General features: G+C 32.5%; 1 protein-coding gene across 3 annotated transcripts in view; it reads right to left on the bottom strand.

Annotated features, from left to right (window-relative positions):
* Positions 1–4,514: 4,514 nt before the first annotated feature.
* The window catches only part of LEPR (leptin receptor), an 89,421-nt gene continuing 67,876 nt past the window's right edge, over positions 4,515–26,059 (bottom strand). The window contains exons 13-20 of one of the 3 annotated variants that reach the window (XM_036234921.1): positions 25,075–25,234; positions 24,875–24,957; positions 21,612–21,828; positions 20,830–21,012; positions 19,322–19,417; positions 18,096–18,201; positions 17,087–17,162; positions 4,515–6,001 (exon numbers count right to left, since the gene is read on the bottom strand). In XM_036234921.1, the coding sequence (XP_036090814.1) occupies positions 5,174–6,001; positions 17,087–17,162; positions 18,096–18,201; positions 19,322–19,417; positions 20,830–21,012; positions 21,612–21,828; positions 24,875–24,957; positions 25,075–25,234 (1,749 nt within the window). In that variant the 3' untranslated portion in view covers positions 4,515–5,173. Of the gene's footprint in view, positions 6,002–7,057; positions 9,153–17,086; positions 17,163–18,090; positions 18,202–19,110; positions 19,287–19,321; positions 19,418–20,829; positions 21,013–21,611; positions 21,829–24,874; positions 24,958–25,074; positions 25,235–26,059 lie in introns of those variants that run through there. The other 2 variants (XM_016159145.2, XR_004955220.1) reach the window with 2 other exon arrangements.

The raw sequence follows: 26,059 nt of genomic DNA, 5'->3' as shown, positions 1-26,059 counted from the left end.
GGAATATAATCAATAATATTGCAATAACTACCTATGGTGTCAGATGGAGACTAGATTTATTAGAGTAATCACTTCATAAGTTATATAAATGTCTAATTACTATGTAGTATACCTGAAATATAATATTGAATGTCAAGTGTAATTGAAAAATAAAAAATATTAAACATGAAAACTATAAATCAATAAAATTATGACTCAGTAGAAAATTAAGCAAGAAATTTAAGGACAGAGACAAAAAATTGGCTTATAAACATGAAAATATGCTCAACTTTATTAAGTTAAAATTAAAATAGCAAAAAGATGCTTCAGACAATTGAGTTAGTTTCTTACACTTGCAACTGAGAGTCCTGATAAGTATATTTGCAAAAGTAAGCCAAGACATAATCATATATGAGTATGTTCATTTCAGTATTTCCCATAATAGTGAAAGATTGAAACAACTTAAATATTCACCGATTGTGAACTGTTTACATAAATCATTATATTTTAATACAATGCAACCATTAAAAATAATGAGTTTATATGGAAGTATCACCAAGATACATCAAGGGAAAGGGGTAATTTTATAACAGCAAGTGGGATATGATCCCAACTCCATTTTTAAAAAGATGTGTAATATATTAATACCAAAGGTTATTTTGGGGAATAAGAACTAAGAAAAAAGATGTGTAATATATTAATACCAAAGGTTATTTTGGGGGAATAAGCATGGAAGGAGAGTTACACTTTTTATTTTATATTTCTCTGTATCATTTGAAATCTTTCCTGTGTGTATTTATTTACATTTTAAAACTAAGGAAGCAAGAAAGAGAACAGTTTTAAATAGTTGCCCAAGTAGTGTTTAAAAACTCAAATCGCTAGAAACCCAAGTGACAAAACAAATGTTCACAAATTACTATAAATCAAGATTTCTTAAGAAACTAAAGAATCAGACTAAAAAGCTCTTGATGTGTAAAATGAGCAATTTTTCACCACAAGTAGCTATAATTCCAGCAAGAATTTGTGTGGAGTGATGTGTTGAGTAGAGTACCAGAGAGTAAGAATGAAGGGAGATACTTGGATCTAAAATGCTTTCAAATCTCTTCCAAAGGCTAAGTATTATGTTTGTAAAAGTTTCGAAGACACAAAGGCTAACAATGGATAAAAATTTTATATTAACTATTTACATGAACTACAAGGATTACTTCTTTATAGGTTCAAATCTTTGCTAAAGTAGTAATCATACAATAGATAAAATAATCCTAAAATAACTTAAATTCATAACAATTTTATTTGGAGTTTCCATATCTCAAAATTCTGACATTGCTATGACTCATAATTATAAAAATGAAAATATTAACAATCATAATTATACTTTATGACTTTAGGAAAATAAAGGAAATTAGAATGATTAAATTTTATAGAACAATTAGTGATGCATATTTCAGCACTTAACATTTGTAGTGTTTATTAACATACCAATTACAGCTACAGAGAAAGTTTTAACTGCATGCCAAATACTTAATGACAAGTTTTCAAAGTACAATATCTACCATGTATTTTGCTATAAAATTAAATATCTTCCAAGTTCTTTCTCAATTCTAGGTGTTTTGAATAAACACTTTATTTAAAATATTCTGTCAATGATCCTCACAAAATTGAATTCAATGCCATACATCTTAAGCATACTTCATCTTGAAAAATAGACATTTCAGCAGCTTTTCAAAATAAAAATTGATAAACTTTGTATAAAAATAACTTCTCTATAAAAACCCATGAAAACCATTTTTTGATGTTCATGCAAATACATGTAACACTATCACAGTTCCGGTACAGACCTTTGTATTCTAAGTTGCTCTTCCAACATCATGAACAGGTACGGGAGCGCTTTACTGTTTTAAACTAGTTGTTCAAGAAAAAGTAAAGCTACCGACTTATCTAGTTTCCTTTTATCGATAGTTTTTCACATTTTTTGTTAGTAACTAATGTTTAATTATTTTCTCAAATTCAGCTTTTTTTAATCATAGTAGAGTGAACAATTGTAATTTTGTGTTTTAAAAATTGCGAATGCGTTTTCTCAATAATGGAAACTCTGAAGAGTTTGTAACTAGCAAGATGACACACAAAAAGTGAAACAAATTTCTTTTTAAAAACAACGGGAAATAATTTGAAGAGAAGTCTTTTTTTCATCCACATCTAGGTGACATATGGTTGCAGTATGTCATGATGCATTTAACACAGATGAGCAACATAGACACAGCTCTTACAGCCTAATGTGCATATTTTGCCAGCCAAAGTAGCTTTGGAATCTGGTATCCATTTGTGGAAGAAATTTATCTTCCTTTAGCTTTGAGCAGTTAAGATGGATATTCCTTGGGAATGTGACCATATGTTTGATATTTGAAAGAGGAAATTTGTTTCATTGGAAAGGGATAAGAGGAGATAGAGGAACGTCATGGTTAGGGTCATAAAACCTTATTCTGGGTCCAGGATCACACACTGGTTTGGGAATTTCATCCATTATTTGAGAATAGGTTTAAAAATAACATCTGTTATGATTCCTCTTGTCAGTATGTAGCTCATCTTTAAATGAGAATATAGTTGAACAGGAGACCCCTACTTTTCCTGATAAGTGTACTTCAATTTTTTTCATCTTTGTTCTTGCAGGTTTTAACCTAGGAAATCTATAATCTCATTAAGCCTTAAAAATGATTTGTCTTCAAATTAAATATAAAACGGTAGTTCAAATTATTAATTTCTGAGTTTCTTTTTCATGAAGTTCACATTATAAAGACTGATTAGAATTGCAACTTAAGGCCTTTAAATTAAATATTCGAAATTCCTGATTTATCCCTAAGTTTAAAAACCTAAACCTATAGTTCAGCAACAATTCCTTAAAATATTTTTACAAAATCTCTAGCAAGAAATGTAGAATATTCAACCACTCCAAAGTATAAAGCATAAAGTATAATTCTAAATTTTACCTAAATTTTTATGAAAATCCACTGTTTAATGGCACATAGTTTTCATAAAGATCTAATAATACAGAGTAATATAGCAATGAAATGAACTTTCAAAAACGAAAATCAGAGCCCTAGAACACAGACAATATAATCTAAATCAACATATACCAATAGGTCAAACTCTACCACTTCAGCTCTCTCCATGAAAGAAAGTCTTTTAGAATTTCAGTATTTCTTAAATGTTTTTGTTTTGGGAACTGAAGCTGCACCAAGATGGTACTAATACTCTCAGGTTAATGTGCTGCCACTAAATCCTTTAACTCAGACCTGCATCACCCCAGTGGTCCTGGGTCTCCTGAATGCACTGTAGTGTACACATAGCGTGGTGAGACCTTGGGCTGACTGGAACATCTATCAGTTTCTCCACCATGTTGTTCTGAGGCCCAGACCACAGGTAAAAGTTGTATCTCAGTGTACATGCTCAGTGTTTAGTCTCTAATTACATGCAGAGTGGGACAAAATGTAATTTTCTGTCTCTTCTATAGTGTACCTTCGATTAAATGTCGACGAGCAGTATTAAAAATGGTTGACATTTCCAAAACTTCCATATATGTGATTATTTCTTTCTGCTTCTTAATCTGTAAACCACTTAAAAATTAATGAAAAAATTTTCTTAATTTATGTTTGTGTAGAACTAAGGCTTTCACACCACACTAATTATTCTGTGAGTTGATCTGGGCCCTCATTCTTTCTGTTGTAAGAGGTTAATCAACGGAATCCTCTCTCAGTCTAAGTATGGAACTGGTGATGTTTAGCAACCCATAGGAATATTTTTGAGGACTAAAGTGTTTCTTTTGATGATGCTAATAATATTCAAATTCTTACTTATTGCCATTAAACATCTATTCGTGCAGGTTTCTTAATTTACTTTGTTGCCCAATATGCTGTCATTCTGTTTTCTTGCTATACCAAAAGCTGAAATAAACAAAAGTCCTTCAAGTCTTTAAAGACAAAAAACAACATCTGTGTAATTTTCACTTAATTTTCATCCAACATTAAATTTCTACTTAACAAATTTTATTTGATTGCACATCAGTTTTTGTGTTTTTGTTTAATGAATGGCAATGTAAGGAAGGTAAAGGTTAAAAACATGACCACCACTGAAAATATCTGGGTTTAAATTCTACTTCCATCTTTAAATTCTACTAATCCTGCAAACTTGGGCAAATTACTTAATCTCCTAATCTTTAAAGGGAGTGTAATAGTAGTACCTCTCTCATACAATTATTTTAATAGTTGAATTAAAGTATGTAAAGTATTAAAACAGTAGCTGGTTTACATAGAGAATGCTAAATGAGAAAAAAATAGTGTACATGCAAGTGGGAATGGGGGAAGACAATGATTCCAGAGTGGCATACAGTAACATTTAGCAACCAAGTATATCGGAATGTGTCTATTTCAACATCTTTTATAGAGAAGAGTTAAGAGACAGACATTGCTTGTGTCGTCATCGAAATACTGGTTATGGGTATTGCCATTCTAATAAGTGGTATATATCTTAGCTTTGACACAGAAAGATTGGTTTACTTGTCAGTCTTCACATCTATATCCCCTAGACCAAGATCCTCTATCTGTGACATTTAGTGGTGCACCTAACACAGTAAGTGCTCAAGGTAAGTTTGTTAAATTGAAAAATCTTCAAATCAAAGTCTGGCAGCACAAAATACAAATGCATCATATACTTTTTAAACGCACAAGGATGCCTATTAGGTACAAATGTGTGCATTGTATGTGTGTGTAATTTAGTGCAAAACAAAGACAACTCACAGCCTTGAAACAACAGTAATAACTCACAAGTGTCGATTTGAAATCTTTCAGAAATAGGTATAATTCAGAAGAGTAGGTCTTTCTGCACAGGTGTAATGCTCACAAAAGATATTCGTTGAGCTTATTTCTAACCAGAAATGAGTCACTGGAGACCTTTCCACTGTCACAGTTAATAGAATCATTGGAAGAGTCAGTCTACATTGCTAGGCTCATGACGGCTTTCTTACATTTTTTGTGTGTATATTACTGAGTGAGGACAAATAGATAACCATTAATTTTAGAAAAAATCATTTTCAAATTTGACTCAGACCATTTTCTTTTCTCTCTTATCCACAACTATAATGGAACATATTACACTTTCTATGACTCATTATAACATAATCTGAGCCATTTCTTGATTAAAATTAGACTGTTAGATCACACATCTTATTTTCCATTATCTTCTGAGTTTGAGTGGAACAAGTCTGAAACTGAGGCATGTAAGATATAAAAGTCTTTTGACCAGAGGTTCCTACATGGAAGTTATTTTCTACAAGGTGTGAGCAACTGTCCTGGAGGATTCTGAGGTCAGTAAATAAACAGTGGGTGGGAAATGGGTATAACGCCCTTGATTCATCAGTCAAAAACACAGCGCTTTCTCTTTTTTTAATTGAGGTGACCCCTAAATAATAGACAGTTTTTTCATCATTATTTTCTTCAAGAAAATTTCCCTCAAGTTTCAAAAGTTTATCCAATCCTTCTGAGAATGCAAGGTGTGGTGAAATTATATTGGAAGGCTGATCTGATAACATAAAAAGTGCCTGTGTTTCTAACTCCCATGAGCTATTAGAGAAAGAATCCTTTGATAGAAAATTTTTGTCAGAGAAGCATTTGCTCACTGAGCTATTTATAAGCCCTTGCTCATCATCAATTTCACCTGATTTAGAGTTGCTGAGCAGGGTGGCATATTTAACAGAGGGTTGTCTCCTGCTTTCATTCTCACAGATTTCCCTGGTGCTCTCAGCCTCAGAGAAGTTAGCACTATTGCATTCATCATTAATACAAATAGAACTCTTTTCAAGATCGGGAGTTGTGAAAAGTAGAGAGACCATAGCTGTTGGCGCCTTCTCATCTTTATTTTTCCATGATGTATCAATAATGATATCTTCTGAAATGGTTTCAGGCTCCAAAAGAAGAGGGCCAAATGTCACTGATTCTGTATGCTTGATAAAAAGATGCTCAAATGTTTCTGGCTAAAAGAAATGATACATTTTAATGGTCATCAATTGTATTAATTTTTTTTTTTTTTTGGTTCATTGTGACATGCTTGCAGAAATGGAAGTGTGAAAGGTTAATGGTAAAGGACATAGATCTACCACAAATTAACTATTTTGGACTGAAACAGATATTTCAAAAATCATAAAGGAGAAGCACTACAAGCAATATCAGTCAGACAGAAAAAGTTGAGAACCATATGATTTCACTCATATGTGGGATATGAGACTGAAAGCAAAAAACAAGCAAGACAAACAAACAAAAATTCATAGACACAACAGTTTAATGGTTACCAGACGGAAAGGAGGAGGGGACAGGAGGTAAATAAGGGTTAAGGGGGTCAAATATATGGTGACAGAAGATTTGAGTTTGGGTGGTGAACACACAATGTAGTATACAGATGAGGTATTATTGAATTGTGCACTTGAAACCTATATAATTTTATTAACCAATGTCACCCCAATAAATATAATAAAACAAAAAAAAATCACACATACAAAAAGGGGATGAGACTGATTTAGGCCATGGGCAAGTACATTAATCTCCCCGCCTTTTAGGTTCTTCATTTGTAAAAATGTGTTAAATACTTACTTCATGGAATTGTGACGAGGGATCAATTAAATAGTGTCTGAAAGTGCTTAGTTCTCAACAAAGATTGACTATTGTAATTAGAAAATACTATTTGCTGAAGAATTCCTAATATTTTATAGCAAATTAGATCTCCACAAACTTTAAACCTCAACTAAAAGAATGAAATCGATGCAAATTAAATGAGCAAAACCTACCCAAAGATAGTTAAAATAATGATATAAGATGTGAAGGTAAAATATTTGTGACTATTAAAAACTTATCTGTCTTATACTGAGAATCTGTTTAAGACTATAGAAAAACGAGAACTAAGAATGGCTACTGTTGAAAACAATGAAAGTGAAAGAGATGATCACAGACTTTTAAATTACCATTTCTTATAAATAACTTCATATAAAAATACATACTATGGGACATGTGGAATGAAGACAAAGACACAAAATAAATGCACATTGTATTTTTTATAAGAATAGCGGTTACAGTGCAACAAAAAATCTTGCCAAGCAGCTGCAAATCAAGAATCTGTGCAAAACACTCAACTCGTATAATGTAAACATACTGAAAAATAAATGCAAAGCAAAGAATACTGTGGATACATCACATCGAAAAATAAACAATTAAATGAAGCACTATTAAAAAATGTGTTCAATTTGTGTATCATACATATAATTGAACTTTTAAAAATTACTATTTTTAAACTAATATAGTGAATTCAGATTTATTGCCTGAAATAACAATATACTCAACTATTTTTCATAATGGTAAATATATTCCATATAAAAACATAATTCATTTAGCATAGTTTTGAACTCTTAAATGAAATATAGTGATTATAATATTAAAGGAATAAATATACCAAACACTAAATATAATAATAATGGAAGAATTATACAGATAATAAAATACCACATGATGACAATACCATGTTAACATAATCTTTTCTGTTATTCTATAAACATAATATATGAAAATAAAACTGTTTCTATGCCTAGTTCCTTCTGACAGAAATCTATAGCATGCAAACTCATGTATGTTTTTCAAATGATGTATTTGGCATATTTCATGCCCTCTAAAACTTCATAAGTGGTAACTAATTATTGGTACCAAAAAATTTACATGTCTTCAAATGCATTCAGATGGAAGATTTTATAATAATTAATAAAAACCACATACTCATATATTATTGAAGTATATTTTATAAATGAGTCACAAACCTTTATTAAAAGTATGGTCACTAAAATATCACTTCAGTTACTATATGTGTCTAATTTTTTGAGATTTTAGAACAGTCTGAGAACACATTAAATATGTACTTGACTAGTAGGAATTAAAGAATGTCTTCCTAAATTTACACTTAGATTTTACATTCCAGTGACATCTATTAAAAGTTAACAAAGGAGGAAAAGAATACATTTCTCCTGATTTTTAGTGTTATTTTTAAAAATTCAAATAAAACAGTGAGTGAACTCTAAATGCAAATGATCCATCTAAAGCCTAAATTTGAACGTTATTTGGGTTCATCAAGTAGAGGCTTTGGTTTTGAATGTGAGCAATGGTGTTGAATAAGAGACAGCATGCTAAGTCCATAAAACAGTAGGTAATCTTTTTCAGGGAGAAAAGTCCTGTCTTCAGCATGAAATATTTGTAAAAGCTCCAAGGAGTCCCCCTTTTTGCATCACTACCCACTTCCCTGCTTGCCAGAAGCTTTGGAGGTTCAGTGTAAATAAATTAAATTTAGGGAAGAATTTCACGAGGAGGCTGAATGGGAGGCTAATGTGTTTCATGACCTGGTCAACCTGACCTAGATATGTCAGGTCATCCAGATATGAGCTGTAACTTCCACTAGCCTGTGACCAGCACAAACCATAACTTCTAGCTTCTTTGAAATGAAATAGAAGTCAGCACTTGAGCCATTTTTGAGGCTACCGAAAATGGAAATTCCCAGATTGACCAAAATTAGTATACATAAAAGCTATAAGAGATTCAAAAGAATGCCCAAATGGGTCAGTTTATAGACTGAAATGTTTACAAGAGAAAATAAAATGAAAAGTTTTGGACATAATAAATATTAAACTAAATGGTTTACTGAATTCTGCAATTAGAGTCATTGTATTTGCAAAGCTATGTGTCAGAAGTTGTATTTTTCACCTAGTCACAGCATTGTTTACTATATATTTGATGATATCTAATAGATATGCAGTAAAAACAAGTCATAATTTTTAATGTTTTATGACCAGAAAAATGATAAATCAAAAGCTAGATATCATAAATATTACTTTTTAAACTTTAGACAACCCGAAAAGTAATCATACATCCAAACTGAATTGGACTCAGACCCATATCTTGACCCCAAATTTACCCATCTCTTGTTAGTTATAAATCAACATAATCCATTATATTATAGTTCTCAATAGTTCAACCAAAGTTTTTAAAAAATTTTCTCCCCTTCTTCAAAATGTAAAAATCTTCTAATACACTATGGAATGTTGGGACGTTGGTACATTGGATTCATCATGATTAGACTTCAAAGAATTCCGTTCTCTGTTTAGATAAAATAAAACAAAATAAGAAAGCAAAATAAAAAATCTCTCAGAAAACAAAAGATAAAAGATTTCAAAACATTGTGTCATATGTGGGGTTCTAGACTATAAATTCTTGTTATAATAATGTATCTTTTTAAGAAAGGGTAAAATTTTGAACTAAGTTGGCCTCTTCTACTTTCTTAATGCATGCCTTAATATTAATATTATACTCTAAGGACAGTCTTAATTACCCAGGAAAGGAAAAACTATGGAATAACAGAATAAGTAAAAGGAGACAAAAACAAAGAGCTAGAAAAATAAAAAAGAATGTGGAGGAATAGTAATATTAGATAGTTTGGAACAAGAAAAAGCAAAAGATCTAACCAATATACTGTATACTCGAAACTAATAATAAAATAATTTTTTTTAGAAAAGTAAAAGAGTAGAGCAGTGAAAACAAAATTTTTTTAATAAACTGAAAAAAAAAAGCTAAAATAGTAAAGAAGAATAGAATCACCGAATGATTCTCATAGTTTTTAATCTAGACAAAGAGATCTAAGAAATCATCTGATAAACAACTATTCGACTACATACACAGCTCTATGCAACTAACTATTCAACTCTATATACAGCTATATACATCTTATTCAACTACCTATACCACAGCTATATACAACTATTCAACTACATATATAACTACATACAACTGTTCGACTATATATAGTTACATACAACTAAACATATAGCAGCTGTATACAACTATGCAACTATATACACAACTATATACAACTATTCGACTTAATATGCAGCAGCAATATATAACTATTCAACTACATATACAACTATATACAACTATTCCAAACAAAAAAAAAGAGAAAGACATTATCTAGTTCATGTCTCTTCTTTTTTTTAGACAAATAATTGACTCTTAAAGTTACACAGCTAATTAGAGTGGAGTGAGAACCCTGACTTAGTTTTTTTTCCAGTCCAACAATCTTTCTATAACACAATGAAAGAAGAGAAGATATCCCAAACACAAATAGGCAGGAGCATCGTCTATATTGTTTTAAACAAATCTAACCATGTTCCTTTGTTATCTAAATTATGTCAATTTTCACCAGTGTGCTCCATTTAACAAACATTTTAGGAATGTTAAAGCTCAAACAAAATGGATTTTTGTTTTGCTTTTTCTACTTGCTGTGATAGATTTGAGCTGAATAATTCAAACTCTCTTCTGGTTCCTTAAAATTCAAGGACATATGTATAAATATATTAAGAAGAACAAGAAAATAAACAAAACTGAAGTCATGTTTTAGGGAACTGAAACATACACTTCTAAATCCAGTTATGTGCACTTTTAAATTAGACTTTCTAACTCGGAACTGCACCGGCTCTTCTACACTTCTGCAAGGCCATCCTAGGAACATCAGAACGCTCTGCTACAGACCTATAAGGATAGTGTTCTTTCCAGGAGTTGTTGAGCTTCTTTGGAGTCCTAGAGCAGGGTGAAAAATCTAGGATAGTCTTTGAAACACTAGAAAAAATCCATTTTGTTTGAGCTTATTTATTCCTAAAATGCTCGTTAAATGGAGCACACTAGTGAAAATTGACATAATTTAGACAACAAAGGAACATGGTTAGATTTTTTTAAAACAATACAGACAATTTGAAATTAGAGGAAGAAAATCATAGATTAGGCAAAAATGTTAAAGAAAGGGGTTAAAAAATGACTGAAATATTTTAAACACTGTGAAATTTAAGTTAGGAGAAAAGCAAAGCTATTGAGTTACTACAATATGTTTTCCTACAACAAAAATCCAATCTTTAAGATTCTGATTTTTATTTTTATTTTATTTTGTTAAGATTTGGATTTTTAAAGTATCCAGAAAAATGGTAGAGGAATAATCTGATTCCAGATGGCAGATTGAACATACATGTTTTTCTTTCATCTCTGTAGAAACTCTGTTACAATGAAAGTACATGAATAAATCAAATATATACCCACAACAAAGAAGATAATCTGAGCAGACTTAGAGAAACTAAGATCTGGAATTCATTTCTAAAGGATGGAAAATGACTGAATGGCTGTAGAACAAAGAAGATGAGCAAAGGAAGCTGCAGCTCCACTGGACTGTAGCTGAAGAGAAAGCCAGCTTGCCAGGTTGAATACAGTACAGATGGTGGGTGAAGAGATGGCAGGTGGAAACATAGGAAGAAATGAGAGCTGAGGCTGAAAAATGGAAACTCTGCATATGAAATGGGGCTCTCCTACCCCTCTGCTGAACCTGGAAGAGCTTTCATATTCAAACCACCCTACGCACCTAAATTAATGTATTTTAAAAGCAACTAAGGAGCTATCTGGAGAAGGAGGAGCAGCCATGGGGTATTAGTGTCTATGAGTACATCTACCTTATCCAGCCAGAGCCCTGTCTACCCATCCAGGGCAACAATCTCTGCTTATATGCATTGGGCTTCCAGTCAGCCTGTGCACTGTTTTATTCTTAAATATGAAAGGAAAACAAAGGAATATTACCAGATAGTAAGGAAAAGTCATAGTTAAAGAAAAAGAAAGGCCAAGATACAGAAGAGGAAAATGATCCTAGCAGACACAAATAATTCAGGGAATAGAAGAAAAGAGAACTTTTTAAAACAGACAATGATCCTCCAATTGGTAAGATTTAAAAAAACATTGCATGTATAAAACCAGAACAGAACACCCCGAAAAAGAATACTTGGAAATTTACAAATATAATAGTAAATAAAAGTTCAACAGAAGCACTGAAAGAATAGATTATGGCAAGGTCTCAATTTTAAAACAAAAAGACAAAGAACAGAGATATGATAATGAAATATAGAAGATCCATGAAGAGAGTCCAAAAGCTAATTAATAGAGATTCTAGAGAAAACCAAAGAAACAAGAGGGAAGAAATTATCAAAGAAATAACATAATTTCTTAGAGTTGACAGAAGACATAGACTTGAAAGTGTCTTCAAGTGGGTCAAGATATGGGTCTGAGTCCAATTCACTGAAATTTTTTTGTTTTTGTTTTAGAATTGGATATACCACAATTTGCCTATTTATTCATCATTTGAGTGACATTTGAGTTGTTTCCACATTTTGACTATTATGAATAATACTGCTATGAACATTCATGTACAAGTTTTCTGTGTAGTTTCACTTCTATTGGATATATGCATAGGAGTGGAAGTGTTGAGTCATGTGGTAATGTTTAACTGCTAAACTGCCAGGCTACTTTCTAAAAGGGCTGTACCATTTTATATTTTCACAGGTAGTGTATGAAAGTTCCAATTTCTTCAATAACATTTATTATCTGTCTCTTATTATAGCCTTTCTATTTGATGTAAAGTGGTATCTTGTGTGTTTTTATTTATTTTACTTAATGGCTAATGATATTAAACATACTTTTTTCATTGCTTATTAGATATTGGAGAAATGTCTATTCAGATCCACTGTCCATTTTTTTATTGCATTAAAATATATATAACATAAAATTTACCATTTCAATTACATTTAAGTGTACAATTTGTGACACTAAGTATATTAAGCAATTAATTGTCAATATGGAATTGATGGCAAGAGTATCAATTTGAGTCAGAAGGACCTGGGTTTGAATCAAGGTTTTTATATATACAGGTTGGATGATCCAGATAAGCTACTGAACCACTCTGAGCCTCAGTTTTGTCATTAGAAAATATAAGGCTCTTAGGCCTATGACAGAAATACAGTAATATGAATATGAAAGCACAGAGCAGTTAGTTAATTTGCCTCATACTCTTTATTAATAATATGTGATTCATACTGTATTATTTTTCCCTAAAAAAGTAAATTTTATTTAGATTAAAGCAGCAAGATGCAAATATATATATACACACATATATATATATTGAATTTTAGAAGATTTTTATCCTTAGTAAGATCTTTGAAATTATATTCTTTTCCAGTCTTCAAATATTCCTGCTATATTCCTGATTTATTCCTAATTGTGTTATCTGTGTACTTTTTAAGCCATAGTAATAAACTAAGCATCTTGAGGGCTAGTTATGCTTAAAGACTATCTTATAAGATTATCACGAATAATATTTGCAGTGGTTTAAAATAATCAGTCTTACAAATAAGGGCATTCACATCCACTATAAGTATCTTAAAAACTCCTCACATTTCTTTTAGTTTACCAGGACCTGAAAAAAATTGGTGATATTTTAGTCTGCTTGTATATAATGCCTGTTAGATGACCTGCTGTGGCACAGTGTTGATCTACAGGAGGCATATGTGACACAGTGAGGTAGCGGGTAGTCTACAAACATTCACCGATTTGATCAACATCCACAAAGTGGTTCCTTTGTGTCAGGCATTTTCTGGAAAAGGTAAAGATCATTTGGTGCAGGTTCAAAAAGCATTTTCCTGAGATGGACCCAATCATTTCCCTGTCCTGGTAAACACCTGGACACCATTTTCACAGTGGTTCATGAGGAAATTTTCAGAGCTGAACATGTTGAAGAGAAAAGTGTTTTAGCTTCTTTAAATGGACACTAAGATGTTTATCCCTTTAATGAATATGTACTTATACAGCGAAGCTTTAATTTTTTATTTAAATATTTAGATATTTTTGACCAAAAACCTCTCATATAAGAAAAACCCTCATATTTAAAAAGAAATACCTCCTTCTAACTCTTTGTCTTCTATTCTCCCTAGCTGCAGCTTGTGAATGTGCTGAGGTTCTTCCTACCACATAGCTTTGTATTTATGTGCGAGTGTCCTTACCTAGGCTCTACTTTTCCACTGCAAAACCTTGTCAAAGTCTATACATCTTCTAAACGTTAGCTCAAATGTTGCTTCCCAATGATTATTTACAATAATCAAGACATGAAACAACCCTAGTGTCCATCAACAGATGAACAGATAAAGAAATTGTGGTATATACATACAATGGAATATTATTCAGCCATAAAAAGAAGGAAATGCTGCCATTTGTGACAACATGCATGGACTTTGAGGGCATAATGCTAAGTGAAATGTCAGACAGAGAAAGACAAATACTGTATGATCTCTCTTACATGTGGAATCTAAAAAAATATTGAACTCAGAAAAAAGATCAGATTTGTGTAGAGTAGGGAGAAGGGAAATTAGACTCAGTTGGTCAAAAGGCACAAACTTCCACTTACAAGATAAATAAGTACTAGGGATGTAAATACAACATGGTGACTATAGTTAACACTGCTGTATGGTATATATAAAAGTTGTTTAAAAGAGTAGATCCTAAAAGTTCACACCACAAGAAAAAAACTTGTTTTCTTTTTTGTATCAACATGAGACGATAGGTGTTAAAACTTACTATGGTAATTATTTCCCAATATATCTAAGTTAAATCATTCTGATGTACACTTTAAACTTATAGCATGCTGTATGTCAATTATATCTCAATAAAACTGGGGAAAGAAATGTTTTCGTATCTTTACCTGCTCGCCTCCACCTCACACATAAAGCTCTCAGCACACTGGGTTTCCTGCTTTCATGATATATAGTTTAAAACTATAATATCAGTTCCATATAAATATATTAGTGATTATCTTTCCCAGTGCTAATGGAATGTACATTCCAGGAGTTCCTATTTTTATGATCATTATAACCCCAGGGCCTAGCACAGCGACTGGCATAAAATAGGTATTCAATAAATAGTCCTTGAATGGATGAAATGAATTAATGAATAAATTTAAAAATGAATATTCTGCTTTCAAGTTGGCCACTCCTCTATGACTTCACTGTCTTATTTCCTCTATGGTAAGAAGAATCTCTAAAAAATTGGTTTTCTCAGAGCCTAGCAGCAGCATAGACTTACATATAAACACCGCTATGTGCTTGTTGAACAACTGAATGAATGATGAATCAATATATGGTTGAAACACTGCTATAACTCCAACAAACGTTAAATTCATAATGGAAGAGAAAAGAGAGGAATAAATATTTTACCAACTGAAAAAACTCGGCAGCTCTGTTTTAATGAAAGGAGACTCCATGGCTCATAGTGAGTAAAGTTATAGCTGAGGAGTATTAGGCATTGGGCTGGTTAGACTAAGGCAGAGGAAGTTTCTGTAAAGGGAATAATTATATGCAAAACTGCTGCCTGGTCTGAAGATAGGGAAGTATCCCTTCTGCTGAAAGATTACAATTTAATTTTTTGCATTCTTCCATCTATAATATTATGTACTTGTTCATTCATTCATTAATAAGCTGTAAATCATAGGCCATTAGTATGTGAAATTAATTTAGTCAGTCGCAACAAGTATTTTAAAAAAATGAAACAGAATTTTGAAAATAGAGGGCACTGCAAATAATAAAACTGTTTTGAGCATCTTTTGTTTCAGTTCTGTGTAGTTACATCTATGCATGTACTAGGGGCAAGGTCGAATCTATTTCTCACTGTGAGTCATTGTCAAAAAAAAAAAAATATTGAAAGCCACTGCTAGAACAGTTACTAGTAAAACAGGCTCCAAAGTCGGACAAATTAGTCAATTTTCTATAAAATGGAGATAATGATACTTATTCCACAGGAAAATTGAAAGAATAATAACTAATAATATTTATCGAGACTTTACTATGTTACAAGTACCATCTGCTTTAATCTCCCAAACAACTCTATGAGGTAAGTTCTATTTACCTTCTTTTATAGGAGAGAAAACTAAAACATTGAGAATTGAAGTAAAATATTAATAAATATAAGAGTATATATCTCGAGGATTGGCACATAAATCAGCAGAAATTATAATGATGAATTACCAACAATTCTTTAATGAAATCCTACTTTAATAGCTGACTTTAATGCCTTTCATATAGCAGGAGGAGTTCAACAAATATTTGTGATGGGTAAAATATAGCCCTTGAACTCAGAGCACTCTTCACAATAAATTAAACAATAAAATGCCCAGGGAACTTAGTGAGGGGGAGAAATTCTTCTGAACTACATTTGTTAAAGGAAGATTTGGGGAAAGTAGAGCCTAGGGCAAGATATTTGTTGATATGGAAGGGAATAGTAAAAGCATGATCGAGGCCTAGGGACAGAAAAAAACTGGATGTGAAAGTTGATGACATTGTAGAGAGAAGTGATTGAGTACTAGTTTAAAGGGACTGTACTTTATCTTGTAGCTAAAAGGAAACCACTAAAGACTTTTAACAGTGACTCATACAAAGATGCAATTACTGAGACTGCATAATGACCTCCACATGATTATTGTTTAAACCATCATGTAGCTATTTTGACATGAAAACTAAATCCCTATTTCCCCAGTTTTATGAGTGGAAAACCAATCTTGCTTCAAATTTTGAGAGTTCATAAAACATTTGCTAACCTTGAGAATTTTCTGAGAAATTATACTATAGACATAAGTACAAATTATTTTATTATAGTGAACAAATTGTTTCATTAAGTATTTTAGCTTGAAAAGAACTGTTTACATAAGTGTAAGTTTGATTATGATAATTGCATTTTTCAAATTGTAGTGTTTGAGGATAGGATTATTTTTATCATTTTTGAATTGATTTAAATAATTATGGAGATAATTATTATTATTAAAAATAAGTACTGATTCCAGTCTTTTGCCTAAGGACAATCAATTTATACTAAAAAGAATATCCAAATATATGTTCTCCATCAGATTTAACCACTAATATTCTAATATTTGTTTTATTCTCTACTGTGACAGAAAAGATACTATTAACTTTCATGTGATTAGCTACCTATTAAATTTTGTTTTCTCTGGTTTCAAATCCTTACACCCTGCTACTCTTAAATAAATAGTAGATTAGATAGACTCATATTAAAATGAATTGGCTAGAATAAGAACTTTTAAATCTTAAGAACGTTTAAAGCTCTAGAAGGCATATAGCATCTAAAATGAAATCTTATATATTTTGGGTTAAGAAAATTGAAAGAGGAACCTTCTGAAAATTAAGTCCTTGTGCCCAGGAACAATTCTTGGGGTTTGGAACATCTTCCCAAAACAGTTTTTTCATTCTAGAAAGGATAAATAAGGTATTAGAATTAGAGATAAACATTCATATTGAAAATATTAACAGTTAATGAATGTATAAACTAGAAACTAATCCATCAGAGCTATGCCTCATTAGAGTCAGATTCATTTTCAAATGCTATCACATGAAGATTTCCACCAACAAGCTATCTAGACATGTCAATAATCATTATAATAATAAAAATAGCCAACACTTTTTGAAAGTTGTGTGCCAGACATTGTGCATAGGTTTTTCTCAGAGAAAATAAAATATTAAAAACAGTCATCATGCGAGTTTCAGAAACAATTCCACTCAATATGGCCCTATCAGCTCAGTTGACTGATATATTCAGATTCTAAAATCTACTCTCACTTTTTTTTTTTACTATACGACAAACATTTCTGTAGAGATTCATCATTTGTGAGATGAATTCACTGGTCTGGACCTCTCAGCACAGAGTAATGTGGCACACACAGAACTATCAGAAATTCGAGGCCATTTGCCAAACCAGACACACTGGAGCACCACAAAGCAAAATGCCTACTAATCATAAGAGAACTAACTGCTCCAGGTAAATTTTCACCACTAAAATCCTCAACCCAAACTGCACAACTCTGAGAGCCATTTTTGCCACCTCTATGAACATACTGTCTGAAATTTCCTGCTACAGGCTTACTATTTCCTGAATATTTATACACAAAAAAATGAATTTCTTCCATGAGGTTCATGTTATGCAAGCAAAATGGAATTTGGTTTTCTAATAACAGAACTTACATGCTCTGGTTTCTCTTCAGATTATATAAATCTTTTGCCTTTAATAACAGACCTTTTCTTTTTATGCCATCTTAATTGTACAAAAAATATTTAGAATAATGTTTCTGATTTGGATTTTAAACTGAGGTTTAAATATGCTGAAAATTCTTAATGGCTACAGTACCTTTGATGTGACATTAATAATGTTCCAAGCAACAAGATGGAGGAGGAAATAATTATTGGCACAATTATATATAGACCTGCATCATTCTGGTGTTTTCCAATATTATCTGAAAAAAAAAAATATGATTCAGAAGCTTGAGGAAATAATATCTTTCTGTACCAAAAATTTTAAGACTTTTTTCTGATTTCATCACAAGCCTCTATTATCTCTAAAACATAAAAATAAAAAAGAAGGTAAAAGTATAGTTGTGAGCACATTTAAAAAACAATTATTTTTTTCAGAATTATGCTTATTGTAATCTAGCAAAACATTTTTTCAAAACTACTTATTTGCCAATTCTCTCCATCTGATCATTTCTAGGTTGCATGAGTCAAAGTGGCAATTAAAGTTATTATAATGATTGCCTCAGCATCTGCTCTGCAGAAGACAACCTACAACATCAGCCAGTCTCTATCTTGTTCACTCCAGACACATTGACCTCCCTGCTGTCTCTTGAACCACCAAGCATGCTCACTCGTCGGGGCCTTTGCACATGCTATATCCCTTTGCTAAAATGCTCTTCCCTTTTGTACTTGTGGGGCTCTATCTCAAATACCACCTGCACAGAGAAATGAGCCAATTTTGGCCATCTTAACTAACGCACCACATTTTAAATGTATTCTTTCATCTTACTTTTCTTTTGCTTCATGGCACTTATTGCTATCTGACATGATTTGTTTATTATCTGTCACTCCCATGACAGTACTGGAGGTTAAGCTCTGTAAAGGCAGAGACTGATGTTCATTGTTCAAAAAAATATTTACTTTAAAAGACCGATTAAAATTTACAGATTTACAAACAAATGCCCCCAAACATATAGTTTGGGGAAAGTGCATTTATATTAATTGTACTGAAAATTAATACTTTCATAATTAATTTGTATGAAGATGTATTTTATTATATAGCTGTGTATATCCATTTATTTTATTTCCATCAACTTTTTACCCAAAAAATTGAGACTGAAAATTTTACTTACCAATATAAAAATTCAATACCCTGACTGCTTATTCTCCTTCTTACTACCACCATGGAGCCATGTGCCCTTCCTGCATTACCCCGTGACATCTACATATGACTCTAGACTCTTCCATGATCCCATCAGAAGAAGAAGAAGAAGGTGGCAACATTGCTACTAAATAGAAAGCCACGCATCTGTATTAAAAAAATAAAAGTTAAAATTTTTTTACCTTGGGTAAAACTATTGATTATCTTTGGTTTCCCCACTCCTTCCATAAATATTGGGTAAAGACTGAACTGATACTTCTCAATGGGGATAAAATAATCTGAGGAGAAAAACATATTAAAGGGTCATTTCTACCAAATTAATGCAAATGAGTGAAATCCATGTAAAAAAAAATTTAAGTGATCACACTATATTTCCAAACATAGAAATTACTTGTTATGTATGGATATAAACTGATGATTAAGAAAGTTTCAAAAACAACCTAAGCACTCCAAATTCTCCTAGCAATGACAATGATTTTACAAATAACTTTTTAAATCTTATCCAAAGATAAAAGATAGCAATCTTTCAAAGGTATGTTCCGGTGATAGCCACTTTGTTCAAGTTCAGAGTATACGAATTATTTTGTTTACCTGTCCAGGACAATATGCTTTACCTTCTCTCCTATATTCCCAAAGCCAGCAATATTCCCTTTATACAGAAATTTAGCTTACTTAGTTTCCCCGTTCAAGGGTCTTGTGAAATGTTATACAAAGTAGATGGTGGTAAGGATCAGGGACTCCTTGCAATATCCAGGAGTTTAGATTCATGGAGGATGACCATCTCTATAGCAAAGCTCAAAATGAATCTATGAATAATCTGTCTTTTTACAAATGCTACTAATATGTAAATAATATTCCACAAGGCATAAATCTTTTAGAAACCTAAATGCTATATCTATATGGTTTTAAGAAAAGCACAGAGAGTAACAACTTGGACAACAGTGGTAATGAAATGAATTTAGTTCTCTATTAATAATTTGTTTCTATTTACCTTAATGCTAAATTCTAGGTCTTTAAGTACTCAGGATGATATTGTATAAGATCATAGCAATCCTCAGCTTCTTTATACGTAAACCTTACCCAGACTTGGAGATGATGGGTAGCTCACTTAAACTTTGTACTTTAATCACCTCCTAGGGTAACTGGTCTACTTTTGGGAGTTTACACTGGCCTATGCCACCAGGTCCTGGATCCTTAGTCTTTCAGCCTGGCACTCCCACTCATTGCTAGTAGAATTATAAATTGGCACATGATTTAGGAAAACAACTTGGCAGAAAATAGCGAAAGCCATTACAAATTGATTTAAAGAAAAAAGTAAAGCTGGAAGCAATGTAAATGTTTTCAAATAAATATTTTAAGTAGATTCTGGAATAAAATGCTATATGATCACTTAACATAATGGTTAAAGGGATTGGGGAAAAATAGAAACATGCTTGTGATATATCAAAGGAACAAATCAGAAGAAAAATGGTAGATAATATAATATGATGACAACTGTAAAACATTTAAATGAAAAAGGATCAAGTGAAATAGAATTAAATGTTTGTGGTAAGGTGATAAAATTACATGTATTAAGATGGTAATATCATCTATTTTTTTGAAGTATTAATTAACTGGCTTATTAATTTAATTAATCATTTATAGTATCACACTAATCCATAAGAGCAACGTTAAAATACAGTAAACTTACCATGGACATAATACTTCTTAACAGATGAAGGGATTCTAAGCCACTTAATTTCATTGTCTTCATTAAGAATTTTCCACTCAAGAATAAAATACATCAGATTGTAATCACTGGGTAATAACTTCCAGGAAAGAATCACACAACTGCTGTTTAAAGGATAAGCACTGAGTGACTTCACAATATTTACTGGGGGGAAAAGAAGGAAATTTATTTTTAAAATCAAAATTAATAAAAATCTCTTAATACCCCTGAAGAATATATAACTACTAGAAAAAGGGAGAAGGAAGAGAAGGCAGACACATTTACACAGAGATACAATAAAGGACAATTATTTTTTTATTACAAGAGTCACATAAGCAGAGAAATATAGAAATTTATGCTATTGAGGAAGAACAAGCGTCTACCAAACATATAAAAAAGTGATTTGGGGGTATAGTGAAAAAGGTAGAATACTGTACAGGCTTATCGATCATCTTAATTTCCTCCAAACTTTTCTCTCCTGTTGGTCCAAAAAGTCTAAGTATTAGATTTAGTAGAATATAATGGTATTATAATACCATTTCGACCATGTTCTACTACATGAAAATCCAAGGACTGTATGACAAAATTAGGGTGCAACTTAGTTTTTTATTTTTCAGACAATATAATAAATAAATAAAGTGGAAAGAGAGACTTCTAGATTCAGCGAATCACAGGCTTCTTAGAAGACCATTTAGAATGGAAGGAGTTTGCAAAGATTAAATATCAAAGAGGGCAGTAGTTTCCTAGCAGGTACCTTTTCTTACCTTTGCTCATAGGCCATGAGAATGTTAAATTAAAATTTGCAAAAGAGGCACCAATGGAATTGACAGCCAGAACTGTAACAGTATGTGTTTGCTCTGTCCATAGGAAAGTGAATTTAGTGTGATTTCCTACATCTTCTGACCATGTTCCATTTTGGGAAGTATGATGTTTTACCATGTATCTTCTCACACTGCACAATGAGTCATTTTTCATCAAGGGCTGTAGTAAACATAGAAATTGATTAGTTTGAGGGCTACAGTGCTTTTTATACCAACGAAGTTCATGGAGCTCTTATTACATATTTCCCATTGGGAGGCAGGGGTCAGACCAGAGCAAGTACTGCCTATTTCCGGGTTGAAGTATGCAGAGTCGGGTAAGGTAGGGTCTGCCTCTGACCAGAGGCTCAGTGAAGGTGACTGGGTGGGTATGGACCACAGGAAACTTATTATTTCCCTTGGGTTTTTTCTTAAGATTCAGAGAATAAATCACCGAAAGATAATGAAGTATAGATACAAACAGATAGCTTTTCTACCAAGAAGTTTCACTTTAATTCTAATGAAAAAAAAAAAAAAAAAAAAAAAAGATCGCCAGGCCATTGAGAGTTTTCTCATCTAAAAAGAAAAGAAAAAAAAAAGATAACCTTCTGGTTCTATAAAAAGAAAGCTGAAAAGATGTTAATCATCACATATATTAATCTCAGTAAGTTGTCATTCGCTTTCCCTTCCCCTGAGATCCTGCCACTTCAGGTAACGGAGGCTATTAGGACAGTTTATATGTAATCAGAATTTCAATCCTATAGTTTAAAAAAATCATACCAGGTCACTGGCAATTTCAGTGGAAAATATATATTTAGTTCAATTCTATTCTTCCATTCTACAGAATACCACTTCCCCCAACACCTTCACCTGTTTCAGGTAAGAATAAGTGCTGCCAGCCCTTGTAAACCTATAGAAAGCTTGACTCCAAACAGTAGACTAGAACAGTGCTTCTCAACTTCTTTTTTAAATTTTTGTCATTGAGATTCCTATATGTCAGAAATAGCAGAGAAAAAACAAACACAATCGAACACATAGACATGTATCCCTAGAAGTTTTGGAATAATCTCGATAAATGGGGAGTGAGATTTTTACAGTCACTGCAAGAAAAAAAATGTCTGAAAAGTAAAGCATATTTTACATTTTGTTTTTAAAAATCTATGTCAGTTTCTAAACAGATATTTACTTTTGTAGCCATAAATTTAAAATAATGATAAACTTCCTTACTTTTTGGTACTACAAAGGTGCTCTAGGCTCTTCTTGTATATTTTCTGCCCTAGCCCTACAATTAGCCATTTTTCAAGGAACCTTAGTTCTTTTTATTACAGGATGGTATTAGGAACAAATCTGGGCATGCTCCTTACTGCTGGGGTGCTGTTATACCAAGGCCCTCCTGGTTTACAAAGCGAGGAAGTCTGTGTGTATGGTAACCCCTGTACTACACATCTCTATAAATATTTCTAAATGAATCCATCTGTAGCCACATTAAGCTAAACAGGAGTTCCTACTGGTGTCTCCAACTCTGATCCATTACCATATGGCTCATTCTGGTCTTCTCCCCCTTATTTTCTATAACCAGTCCAACAGAGAGAAACCTGGGTCCCACCACCCACATCCACCTCCTTAATTATTCAATCCTAGTTTATACATATTGTGGTATAAGAACTGTTGACCCACACCACATGATAAATAAGTTTATTATCTAGAACTTGGTGCGCATGTACTGTTTCCTTAGGCTTTAGTTTTAAGAATCTGCTCATTTACAAAGTTACTTAGGCCTACACCTTTTTGTCTCACCTCCTTCAGTGAGGTTTTTTGTACTCTTGTAATATAGTTAGACATTCTTTTGTCACAGTCTGGATTCCATCCCAGAATCCTCCAACCTCCTAAATGATTTATTTCTAATTTGCATCCACTAGGATTTGTTCTTTGTGCCTTAAAGCTCTATGAGTTTTGGCAAATGCATATTGTTATGGACTCACCATGATAATATTATAAAGAATAGTTTTACCACCATAAAAAAAAAAAAATCCCCTGTGCTTCTTCACCTGTTCAAACTTTTTCCCCTCAGCCGAACTCCTAAAAAACACTGATCTATCATCTCTACAGTTACACCTTTTCTAGAATGTCATATAAATGGAATCAGTATGTAGCCCTTTTGCATGGGCTTCTAGCACTAAGCTACATGCATGTAGGATCCATCCATGTCTTTCTGTGGCTTTAGAGCAATTTCTTTTGTTTATCACTGAATGACATTCCATTGTATGGAAGTACCACAGTTTGTCTATCCACTCAGCTATAGAATAACATCTTGGTTTCTTCCAGTTTGAGGGGACTATGAATAAAGCTGCTATGAGCAAATCTTCATATGGACACAAGGTTTCAAATCAGTTTGGTAAATACTTAATAGTATAATACTGAATCATATGGTAAGACTGTTTTGAACTTTGTAAGAAGCTACCAAACTATCTTACAAAGTAGCTGTACCATTTTGCAGTCCCATCAGCAAAAAATAAAAGTTCCTGTTGTTTTGCGTCCTTGTCAAGAATTTATTGTCAGATTTGTGGATTTTCACCATTTTAAGAAGTATGTGGTAGCATCTCATTGTTGTTTAAATTAATAATTCCCTAATGAAAAAATGATGTTTGCTATAAATCAAATGTTTGTGTCTCTCCACAATTCTAACAAAACAAACAAACAAAAAAATCCATTCACTTGGGATAGAAGCCAATTCATTTGGGAGAGAGAATGCTTTGAAAATTGTTAGGCTGAATATCCATTGTTAATGGAAATAGCCACTGTTTATATGCCATCATACAAAAAGAATATCTCTTGTTTTAAATGCCCTTGAGGTATGTTTGGAAGGCCACAGTTGCTTTGTTTAGGATTAGATATAAATAGAATTTTTGGACTTGAAGAAACACTAGACATCATCTAGAACAATCCAACATTCTTACAGATGAAGAAACTGAGGTACAAAGAGTCTCAATGACTTTGCCGAAATAGTACTGACAGAACTATATAACATGTTAACCTAAGAATAGAATTAAAGTCTCCCAACTGTGCTGGTGCTTTCTCCACTATGGATCTTAGCTCTCTGTGGTCACATTTCAAAATTTAAACAAAATATGAGATTGCAGAGCCTAAAAATGACAGGATTGTGAATGATGACGCATATCTTTTAAGAGTATAAAGGTAAATTTTAAGAATAACATAAAAAGCAGTAATACCTTCCAAAGTAAAGTGACATTTCTCTCTTTTTTAGTGGTGTCTTCATCAATTATTCTCCAAACTTCAGGTCCTCTGACAGGAACTGCAAAACAACAAGGAGCCTACGTTGTACCTGTGTTCTTGGGAGGAGTGTTTTTCAGTCATATTTGAAACTGCACACTTATGCAATTTAAAACACATTTACAAAATCTCTACAGACCATTTATATCCATGACAACTGTGTAAGCTGGAATACTCCAATTACTCCAATATCCCAGTCCATCCAGCCTCTTGCAGCGCACCTGAGTAGCATAGACTGCACACAGGTCTGGCACAGGGAAGCTGGCGGATTTTGACTTGGCGTCATACACGTCGTACCTCTATAAAATAAATCGAAGCATTAAATTGACCATTACTAACACGCATGTAGCTAAAGAGTCCTGAAGTGCATTTTATTTTAAACCTTAACACTATTTTGAAATTAAAAGGGAACTGACTTTGCATCTTCTGGCTTTGGAAATACTCATATATTAGGCTTAAATCGTGCATTTTTTTGAATTAAGAATTGTCTTAGTCCTCTTATTATTTCCTTCTCATGACAAGCTTTGGACTGATTCACTTGCAACCCTGCTTCCCAATCACCCTCTTAACCCTACTACTAATTTTTGTCTACTAATCCTCTATTCATAAAAACTTTTAAGAATTTTAATCTAGTTGTATTTTAATAGGGTCTGCTATAATGAATCTCTGATATTCAGTCTCCCAAATAAGCAGCTAAACAGTCACATTCATTTCAGTTGAAATCATTGTGATCTAATGATACGGTTAGGGTTCCTGAAAAAGAAATATTTCTAAGTCTTTGAAGGTTGTCATCAGAAAACCGACATGGCAAATCATCACATGCACACTTGCCACTGTGGGTATGATTCTGATCTTTTAATAAAAGTAGTTTCTTCCAAAATGTGTTCCATTGAACATATGTGTACTAACGAATATTATTAGATGTTAGAGGAAAAAGGGCCTTTAGTAAATGAGTATGAGAAAGACAGGATGAAATAAAGTCACAAATGTTTCTTTAGTGCAGGACCTCTCCAAACCTTTAATGTGTAATATACTGTGACCCTAAACTAGGGACACACAAGGATGTAAGCTTTCCTAAACTTATTTAGCCACGTGATCATTTCCCAAAAAAGATTTTATGGGAC

This window comes from Rousettus aegyptiacus, unplaced genomic scaffold (assembly GCF_014176215.1).
Source record: "Rousettus aegyptiacus isolate mRouAeg1 unplaced genomic scaffold, mRouAeg1.p scaffold_m13_p_1, whole genome shotgun sequence".
NCBI classification, from domain to species: domain Eukaryota; kingdom Metazoa; phylum Chordata; class Mammalia; order Chiroptera; family Pteropodidae; genus Rousettus; species Rousettus aegyptiacus.
The sequence above is the reverse complement of the archived record's forward strand: the minus strand, read 5'-3'. Positions and strand labels throughout refer to the sequence as shown.